The sequence below is a fragment of the Aristolochia californica genome, unplaced genomic scaffold, assembly GCF_029961685.1.
Source record: "Aristolochia californica isolate CCGP_79_NKW_82.1479 unplaced genomic scaffold, dmAriCali1.0.hap1 SCAF_7, whole genome shotgun sequence".
Taxonomy (NCBI): Eukaryota; Viridiplantae; Streptophyta; class Magnoliopsida; order Piperales; family Aristolochiaceae; genus Aristolochia; species Aristolochia californica.
In genome coordinates, this window is record NW_027182268.1 from 4,631,257 (window position 1) to 4,642,284 (window position 11,028).

The following is an 11,028-nucleotide window of genomic DNA, read 5'->3' on the forward strand; positions in this document are numbered from 1 at the left end:
GGATGGAGCTTCGGATAATGGGCTTGTTTCTAAGGCTGATAAGGTGGGAGGGATATGAGTAGAAGGGAAAGAATTAATTGGGCTAGGGCCGTGAGGTGAAGAATTAATTGTATGTAGACTTGAGTTGGCAACGGGCAAGGAAATGGTAAAAATATGTGCAATGGAGTGGACTGATTTTGAGTGGGTGGGTTTGTGGAGGACACAGAGAAGGGGAATGTGTTTTCATCAAATAATACGTCCCTGGAAACATACATTCTGATAGTGGGAACATGAAAACAAAGATAACCATGATGAGAGGAGCTATAACCAAGAAATACACACGAAAGAGATCGTGTTTATTATATGGCCGAAGATTAGGCCAACATTGATACCCAAACATCTTTAGAAACATGTTATCTGGCTTTTGATGAAATAGAACTTCAAAAGGTGACTTATTGCTTAAAACTGGAGTTGGAAGTCTATTAATTAGAAAAATAGATGTGACAAAGGCATCTGACCAATATGAATGAGGTATTGAGGAATGTGCAAGGAGTGGAAGTCCGGTCTCGACAATATGACGGTGCTTTCTTTCCACCAAACCATTTTGTGATGTGCATATAGACAGGAAATTCTATGGGAAATACCAAAGGATTGCAACACATTATTAAGAGCTCTAAATTCTCCACCCCAATTAGATTGTAGTGCTCGAATTTTTGTATTAAAAAAAAGTTCTACATTACTTTTAAAGGAAAGAAAGATTGTGACTACATTGGATTTACACTTTAATGGAAAAATCCAAGTAAATCGACTGTAGTCATATACAAAGCAAAGATAAAATCTAAAACCACCATGGGATAACATTGGTGCAGGCCCCATACGTCTGAATACATATGCTAAAGAGGAGTTTCTAATCGTGATGAAGACTGACCATAAGGAAGTTGGTGGATTTTGGGTTTGCAACGGGAGGAGCATAGACCAAGTGGAGATGATGATTTAATAGGAAGACTGACTTGAGAAACTATTTTATTAACGACTTGCATGGACGGATAACCTAGCCAAATGTACCATTGGAAAGCTGAAACATGGAAAGGCATACATGCCATCTTTAGTATGGCCTTGGAGAAGGATTTTCTTGGTGTGGGAATCCTTTACATAGAAAAAAAGAAGAGTGAAATTCAAAAAATTCACAATTATCTTCACAAAACTTTCTAACAGTTGGAGTGGAACAAGGTTTTATTAACGTGATGTTATTGGTCATTATAAGTTCATTTTTTTAAAATAATACCAAATGGACCCTTTGGATCCTTGGGAGGGGGTGTGAAGTCCTCCCTCCTTTGTTAATGGTTGTAGCTATTTTTAATTTATCATCAAGCTTAATGGTTTTTCAGATGAATGGTTTCTTAACTAGGTCTAAAGCATCACCATGTTGGTTTAAAAAATATGTAAATATAAAAAAAATAATTTAATCAAGGATATTAGTCTTCACATAATACCACTAGAGTGATAAATATATAACAATAGACCATGACCTAAACTCTGTTGATTAATAAGTTAATACTTGATACTTAACATATGAGGAATACCTCAGTTTAAGCTTAGGTTATGAATCTTTTTCAAACTTGAAAGGAAAGAGGAAGAATGGTTGAGAAACTGATTGTTGTGGTGCTCTTCCTTAGCACCTTGTCGGTCCTCTTCCTTAGCACCCATGATGTCCAAGGTCTCTCTGACTATGCAAATCTAGTGAGTTTAGCTTCCGAGAATCCTTAAACTCGACTATGCAAATCTAGTGTGTTTAGCTTCCAAAAACCCTCAAACTCGTCGAAAATTGGGAAAATGAGAGAGAGAGAGAGAGAGAGAGAGAGAGAGAGAGAGAGAGAGAGAGAGAGAAAGAGTTTTGTGAGTGAGTGAGTGAGCACAAAATATAGAAAAAGTTTGGTGTAGAAACAACACAAAAGTAGTTGGAGGAAGAAGAGATGGCAAGAGAAAATCCTTGGGGAGGAACAATCTGGATTTTTTTTCCAAGACAAAGTTACCCTTATACTTGATCTGATGGTAACCACCCTGATCCCTGTTGATCGAGTATTAACTCCCTTCTTGATTTTGATGATAACAAAACTTAATTGAACTAACAATTATAAATTTAATATTTCATATACATTTTCTTAAAGAGAGACCAAATTCAAGGTCTAAAGCATTGAATTTACACAAGCTTTTCAAATACCTCAAGTTCCATGGAATGTCAAAGAACTCTTGAAGAAGCACCCTCAAAAGAAAAAGAAGAAAAAATGAATCCTATAGTTCAAAAATTATTGAGTTAAGAAAAAAAACTCAGTCTATGTAAGAGAGTAGTTCATTTCTTCCAAAACTTGAGGTACAATGCAAATTTGAAGCTTTAGGACATATTTTGTATTCAAACATGTTTTTACAAATGCATACATATATTTCATACATGTTACTATCAATTATGATAAAAATCTCACACTTTAAAAATCTATATAGTGAACTAGCACTGAAACGATCTATCAACATTTGCCAATGATTGGTGAACCAAAATAAAATAGGCCAAAAAAATAAAGCATAACCGATCAATCAAAGTTGAGTGATCGATCATTCAAAACATGCCCAATATGTGTTATAAAACATGATCGATCAACCCATTTGGATTGATCAATCAATATTGTCCAGGCAAAACATTTTCATGTTGATTGATCGATTAAATTCAGTGACTGGTTGATCATACGGAACTTTGTCAATCAGGGACATAAAGCATGATCAATCATACCATGTACATTGATTGATCATACTTGTTATATATTGTCAGCAGTAATTTTTGATTGATCGATCATACTATGCAAATTAATTGATCAACTTAAAACCCACAAGGAAGATATGGATCAATAAGTCACATCCTTACCAAAAAATAGCCATTACACATGATTCATCGATCAATCATTTTATTGCTAATTTTTTATTTTTTGTACTTGGGTCTTTGTGTGTCCATTCTTTCATAGAATTCTAATGTGATCACATGGGTTTGGTCGATGATGGGCAGAGACTTCTTGCTACTCTGACTAGAGATTTTTGCCTTGAACCATGGACTGAACACTGTGGTTGTATTGCAGTGGCTGGATGTGTGCCTCAAAGACATAGAGACTAAGCAGGATCTTGAAGTGTCGAACTCTAGGCTCATGGTTATAAAATGGAATTACTAGATTAAATTATTTACTTTATATATTTTTATTATTTAATTTTCTAATTTATGTTAGTTATATTTTGTGAAGTTGGGTCCAAAGCCTATCCCAAAATGACTAGCCAACTTAGGAAACCTTTTTACCAACTAATAAAATGTGGAGGTCAAAATCTTACACGACTAAAATTAATTTTATGTTTAAAATTATTTTTATTGACTTTTAGTTTTAATAATTAGTTTTTTTTTTCTAAAATTTTCTTTGCTAAATTTTTATTTTTCTAAGTTAAGTATTTTATTATTTAAATTTTTTATTCCATGTTTTCTGATTTGATTTTTTATTTAATATATTAAATTGTTTTTTTCTATTTTTTATTTATATTTACTTTCCGTTTAAATTTTCTAGAGAGACGTGAAGAATCTCTTTTTTTAAAAACTTAGTTATACTTTTCAAAGCAATATATTCCTTAACGCAGGAATTTTATTAATCGGGTCGGACATCCGGATCGGGCTCTGGGTATCGGATCCGAGGCGGGTTCAAGATTAAGATAGGAAAGCTCCGCGCGCTTTCGCATTGCGCTTCTATTTAAGAGGACCAAACGCAGTGCATCAGAAGAACTGCCTAGTGCGACCGCGGGAAACTAAAGAGTGAAGGATGGGGAAGAGAAGGACGGAGATAAAGGAGATCCAGGAGAAGGATAGCAGGCAGGTGACATTCTTGAAGCGACGCAAGGGTTTGTTCAAGAAAGGAGATCCAGGAGAAGGATCGCAGGCAGGTGACATTCTTGAAGCGACGCAAGGGTTTGTTCAAGAAGGTAGCAGAGCTTTCCGTTCTGACCGGTGCTCAGGTGGCCATCTTCGCGTTTTCACCCGGCGGAAAGATTTTCACCTTCGGCCAGCCCTCCGTTGATGCCGTTGTTGACGCCTATCTTGGAGGATCGACGGGGAGCATCTCCGGTACTACTCGCTGCTGTGATGAAGAATCTGAAGTAATTATGACGAATATTTTCGATCTCCAGCGTCAGATCGAGGTCGAGAAAGCCGAGAATCGTGTTGTGGAAGAGTTGAAGATGAACGCCAGCGTCTGCGAAGCATCTGCCGCTTGGCAATGAATCGGCATCGCAGGATGACATGTTAGATGACTTGGAGTTGGAGTCTTTATTGAGTGGTGATTTTCCGGAGTTCGATGTTCCTCCCTGTTAAACATGCAGCAAGTTCGTCATTGTTGTTACTGCAGCTCCTGGTCGCTTCCTTTCGGACAGACATTCCACACTTGTAATTTTTACCGATCACAGATCAGATACTTCTTGCTTGTATTCTTTTGATAGATTATCTGTACGGTTAGTTTTACTCAGTAATTTGCATATTTAAGCTGACGTTTACATTCAATCTAAATATCTGATTCTTTAAAGTGAATTGTCATGTTCTTGAAAAAATTCGTGCTTCAAAATCGTCAATTGGCATTGCCGGAAACAACACCGTCGTCAAAATTATGCTCAGAGTCGGCGGGTGGGAATCGTCTGTTTCTAACCTTTGCTTCGTCCCAGATCAGTAATCTTCAATCAAAAAACGGAAAGTAAAAAAGAGATACTGGAAGATTTGATAGGCAGAGATTTTATTTTTTAGAGATTTGATTGGCTGTCCTTCTTTCAAAACCTGAATCCTTTCCGTGGGTTAATTACTTCTCTTTCCGTTCACACTGTGGAAACCCTCTTGTCCAGTCGAAACAGATTCGGACGCGAGATTTTGTTTAGTTGCTTCTCTGCTCTGTCTTTCTTATCAAGAAATGATGTTACATTCGACCAATTAGTGGTGTTAAATTCGACCAGGTCACTTGCTTAAGGTGACAAGGGTGTCCAGTTGGAGTGGAACAAGGTTTTATAAACGTGATGTAGCTCTGTGAGCTCCACTTTCTGTTTATAGCCTGGCATTTAGACTTCAATGTCTTTTTATTCGATGTATAAGTTGTCTTCTAAGTAGTCAACCAATAGTATTACTCGTTAGCTTTGTTACTGATTAGCACCAACGATTTTAGAGATTTCGGCCAACATATCTGATATTGTCTGAATTAATGGAACAGCTGGGTTTACTATGTTGCAGCCTTCAGCAATCAGCATAATTCAGGAGGGAGTGCTCAGAAAGCTTCCGGTGTTTGTCTAGTGCTGAAGGTAATGCTCCTTGAGAGTCTTGTTGTGTTAGGGAGAACGGAGATGGAGACCCCTTCCGCTGCAGGGGGGTTAGCCGGGAAGATGGAGGTTGATGCTTATAGGTGTCTCTTCCCACTTCGCTTGTACTATCGCTATCTTCTTGAGTCTTTACGTCCAGATGCTGGGCCTCTCACCAAATGCAGAGATACTTCTGTTGCACTTGGTCTGGATCTCTTTTACTTGATTTTGTTGCTGTGCTATCTTTCATTTCTTTAGTTATAATACTGAAGCTGTTTAATTTTACTTGTCTCTAGGGCCTGTAACATCTGCAAATGGCTCAGCATTGGCCAAAATTGGATGCACGGTTAGTGTTTGTCTAATTGAGTATTATTATTATTATTATTTTAATGACCCTTGTTGGAAGGTTTGATAAATTTGTTACTCTGTTTAATCTTTGTTCACTATATCTATATAGGAACCCAACTATTCAATGCGAAAGGGCCATTTAGTTTTGATTTTTTAAGGGTTGTTGGCTGTGATGAATTTTTTGGTTACATGAATGATAATTGGCTGTTTGCCAATTAAAGTTTGGTGGGCTAAAATTTATTTATTTATTGAAGAGAGCTAAAAATAAACTCTGGCAGGAGCTCTTTGGAAATCCTGGTATGGGGAGGTAGGGCCATGACAGCCAAATTCTTCTATCCTTCTCAGGCCCTCTTGAAGTGTTTGGTTCCAGGGAGACTAAATCATTAACAAAAGAGGGTGTGAATAGGCACTGTTTGATGGTTAGGGGCTCTTTGCCTTTGTAACAGCTTGGGACAACCTCTCCTTTCTGTTCTTCGTGTTTTTATTACTTCCTCAAGCAATAAAGCATCAGTAATTCACCATCATTTGAAAAAAAAAAAGGCTATTCACACTTGGCGTTCAAATTTCACTAACTTACTAATGTTCTAAGGTACATGCTTCCAGTCTTGTGTCTTGACTGAAGGTGGAGTCAATAATCTGCATTATAAATACGGATATCGATATCCATGTTAATATGGGTGTTAGGTGGTTCACTTAAGCTGTTAGATATTGGTGTGTTTTTAATTTATTCTTTGTTGTTGGCTGCCTATTCATAGTGATTGGATGATTTTGGTCTCCGGTAACCTATGTGTTGTTCTGTCATGATGCCAGTAGTTTTAAGCAAAAACTACATCATTTTGTGTGGATTTGTACTTTTTTTATTCACGATATTTGCTTTACTTCCAGTAGAATATTCTGTACTTTGGTTGGATTTTCTTTTCTGGGGCTGAAATATTGAAGTAGCTCTTTAATGTAGTTGATGATTTTAGGAGGTATTTGGTGATTTGATATTAACTATCCATGTCCTTAGTTTGATTGGCTCTCCTGGTTTCAAATGAGATGACTAGTTTCCTTATTGAGCTTCTTGGTACTTAGGAAGTCATGACTCCTACAGCCGAATCACCTGATCAAGGCAGCATAGGTAAATTTATTCATATCCAAGAGTAGCAAATATGTCATGAAGGGCATAATAAAGTCACATATATAAAATATAAAGACCAACTCAAGGAACTCAAATAAAAATGGTTGATATACTTAACACCCCAAAACATGAGACAATTTCTCAAGACAATTCGAACCTTAGATGAATGCTAAACAGGTCAAACAAAACACAAGGAGTTCCACAAAAAATAAGGAGTTTGATCTTTACCAAATAAAGGTGAGTAAACTTCATAGTATGAGATGGCATTGGAGACGGACAGAACATATAAGCAAACAATCTGAAAAATTTATGGTGAGGCGCATAGCCAGAAAAAAAAAAAAAACATCAAAATAGACCATGAGCTGACTATAAAGTCGACTGTGTTGACCAATAACATGACCAAGTAATGCAGCATATGCAAATAATATCAATGCTGTAGAGGAAAACCCAAAGAGACAAAAGTTAATAATTCAGACAACACCAGAAACATAGAGGGCCACACTTTATAGTCAGAAAGAGGGGAGAAAGGACCAGGCTCCTGCTATTGCTGCTCCTACTCCAGTTGCTCCTCTTACTGCTGTTGCAGGAGAACCTTCGCAAAGTCCTTCAGTTATCTCCTTCTCAATCAGAACCTGCTCCTGCCTCAGCTTCTAGATCAAGTGTTGTTGTGGCTAGTAGGTTTGGTGTCTATAGGAACTCTGCCGCATCGCCTTCACCAATTCATCATGACAGCGCAATGCCTTCAGAATTTCAATCATTTTCAGAGTCACTCAAATCCTGCCTTAATGCAGTCTCAATGAGGAACAAAAAGTCCATGTCAAAGAGTACAAGAGGGTGGAAGGAGAGATGTTTTCACACAGCACATCAGTAGCTAATACTGGTTCTGAAGTTAGGAGAGAAGTCAATGCTGGAATTGCAAGAGTGTCACGCATGGAGCGCCTTGAAAATAGAGAGAATAATGCCAGAGGGAGTGGCCCTTCTTTATCACACCGAACAGAGGATGCTTCAGTTTCGGAACCATTCAATTCCAGTATATTTTTCATTCCACCAGATAAATCTGAAGGTAAATGATCCTCAACACCCTTCAGATCCGCAACTGCCAAAGTTTCAAACCAATGCGAAGGCCAGATATCTCATCATCACTGACCAAACCTTGTCTCCTTCGATTTTCTAAGCTTTCTCTTTCTTTCTTCGATCTCAACTTTCTGGTTTCTGGTGGAATATGGAATACTGTGGAAGGAGCATACAGAAAAAAAAATTCACTGCAATCAGTTACTGGCTCCTATGAAAGCTGCATGTTGATGGACTCCATTGAGAACAATATTATAGTACTTGGGCAAGATACCTATGTACAATCCCTTGAAACCTTCTATGCAGAATATGTTAGACTTGATGTCTAATAATAATAAAATAAATATCATAGAAATGGATATTAAATCCTCCATAATTCCATTATCATGAAAGCCATACATATATCATAGAATTGAAATAAGAAGAATAAAGAGAGTGCATATTTCATCTTGAAGAATATAAATAGAACTTGAAGTGCACAAGATAACCTTTGATAATTCGTTTACAAGTGATAAACTTGCTCCCGTTCAGCCAGACTGGGTATGTAAATAGCCTTAGCATCACTTGTAAGACCTTGGAAGAATTTATAGATTTCCAAAGGGTGTGACACTAATGACTATTCATAAGGATGCATCCCCTAAGGAGAGATACATCCCCTCAAGAGAGATACATGTCCTTATGCCCAAGGGATGTGTCCCGTCAATGCACCCAATGAATCTACCTCTACAGGGGGAAGTGTTGGCCATTATTCCCTGTACTGAACATCCAATGACAAAGTATCTAAAAGTGGGCCCCATGCCACTAAAATTATGGTAATTTTATTTTATAAATAATATCTTTGAAACCATAATTCCAACAAACTCCCACTTGGTTTCAAATCCATTTCAAATTCCAATTTTCGAAAAAAAACATTTGAAAAATCAATTTTGACACATAAAACTATACCATGACCATAGGCATTACCTTAAACACTTTAATATACATGTGTAGTTAACCCGAGCCTACACATTAAATATCTTAGATATCCAAGGCTGGGGAATAAGCCAAATCCATACTTGTCAAATTTGCCAGTTCAACGGTCTCCATTCATAGCATACTCGGACCTGAACTGAGGGTAACGCTCTGTACCAGTTCGAGTATTAGCCACCAAGGTAACTGTGCCTAATCAGTACCATAGGCCTGAATAATTTAGACATCCAACCCTACCTTCTTATTGAGACCCTTCCGTATATACATACAAGTATATACCTAATAGAAAAATTGGACATCAAGGCATCTCATCGTCCATAGCATACTCAGTACCTTAGGAGCTCAGGGTAAAACTTTATACCAGCATGAGTATTAGTCGTAAAGGAAACTGTGCCTATGCAGTCTCATTGGCTTGGACAATTTAAAAACTCAACTGTCATTGCCTATTGAGACCCTCACATATACATGTACAAGTTCATACCTAATAGGGAAGTTAAATCTCAAGGCATACACTGAGTACTCATATTATCACACAAAAGCATATGCATTCTTTCAAAATCATTCTATGGAATATAAATTACAATGTCATGACATGCATAGTATTACAAATCATTGAGACCACAATGCATACAAAACAATGTTCTCCCACTTGGTCTCATCATTTATAAACAAATCAAACCCATGTTCCCCACATGGAAAGTGAAATTGGTCACGGGAAAACACTTGGTTAGTGGATCAGCTAAGTTATCTAGAGAAGATATCTTATAAATAACAACTTCCCCCTTCCTCAGCATGCTCGTATGTAGTGGTATTTCCCTTAGATATGTTTAGCCTTGGAGTGACACTTAGGATCTTTTGTGATAACAATAGCAAATGCATTATCACAAAAAAGAGGAATAGGTCGCTCCACACAGTCTACCACTAGAAGACTTCGCAAGAATTTGCGAAGATAGACAACCTCTCTTGTAGCTAAGTTCATAGCCACATATTTTGCCTACATGGTTGATTGCGCGATATAGTCTTGCTTCTTGTTTTTCCAAGAAATGGTACCTCCACCAAACATAAAAATAAAACCAGAAGTAGACTTTCGGGTATCAATACATCCTTGATAATCTGAGTCCGAATACCCAACCAATTCCAACTTGTCTGCTTGATAAGTCAAAGCATATGACTTTGTTCGTTTTAGATAGCGCATTACCCATTTTACCCCTTTCCAGTGAGTGAAACCTGGATTAGCCTAAAACCGGCTAAGAATCCCAACAACATAAGCAAGATCAGGTCTTGTACATATAAGAGCATACATAAAACTCCCCACAGCAGAAACGTATAGATACTTAGATTCGTCCAACTTATCTTTGAGGGGAGAAGGGCAATTTACCTGGCTCATCTTTTTAGTGCTATCATAAGGTACTTTACCTTGTATACAGTTAGACATGTGAAACCGATCCAGAAGAGTGTCGATATACTTCTCTTGAGACAAACTCAATTTTCGCAAAAATCTATCCCGTAGAATTTTAATGCGAAGAATATAAGAAGCTTCTCCAAGGTCTTTCATATCAAATGTCTGAAACAACCATGTCTTTATACCTTGGAGTAACTGAATATCATTCTCGACTAATAAAATATCATTTACGTATAAAGTAAGTAAAACAATGTGATCTCTCACTGTTTTGATATAAACACAGTGATCTTTTGGATTCTGAGTAAAACCATATCTTGTAATTGCTTCATTGAACTTGATATTCCATAATCTTGAGGTTTGTTTCAAACCGTAAATAGACTTGTCCAACTTACACACCTTTGCTTCAGTTCCAGGTCTAACAAATCCACATGGTTGTTCCATATAAATTTTCTCATCCAAATTTCCATTTGGAACAACTCATAGTCAAAATATGCAACCAATGCCAGGAGAGCTCGAATAGACTATATTCTTGCAACAGGAGAGAATGTTTTATCATAATCACCTGTATTATTGAGTAAAACCCTTGGCAACAAGATGAGCTTTGAATCTTTCAACTTTACCTTCAACATTTCTCTTCCTTGTAAAAATCCACTTGCACTTAATAGGCTTAACCGATGTAGGAGGAACAACAAGTTTCCAAACTTTATTTTTATACATAGAGTTCATCTCTTCTTCCATTACCGACTTCCACTTGTCGGAATCCACATGAAAGAGTGCTTCTTTGTAA

At 37.2% G+C, this 11,028-nt stretch overlaps 1 protein-coding gene across 1 annotated transcript; it reads left to right on the forward strand.

Annotated features, from left to right (window-relative positions):
- The first annotated feature begins 3,821 nt into the window (after positions 1-3,821).
- On the forward strand, positions 3,822-4,494 carry LOC137935853 (agamous-like MADS-box protein AGL29). Its single transcript, XM_068780238.1, has 2 exons — positions 3,822-3,875; positions 3,943-4,494. The coding sequence occupies exons 1-2, from the start codon at positions 3,822-3,824 to the stop codon at positions 4,276-4,278; spliced, it is 390 nt and encodes a 129-aa protein (XP_068636339.1). The 3' UTR covers positions 4,279-4,494.
- Positions 4,495-11,028: the final 6,534 nt, after the last annotated feature.

Bases quoted from the DNA above. Each gene is read 5' to 3' on its own strand.
- LOC137935853 (XM_068780238.1), top strand. From the start codon at position 3,822: ATGGGGAAGAGAAGGACGGAGATAAAGGAGATCCAGGAGAAGGATAGC. The intron at 3,876-3,942 runs GTGACATTCTTG...GATCGCAGGCAG, and splicing joins AGGAGAAGGATAGCAGGCAG to GTGACATTCTTGAAGCGACG.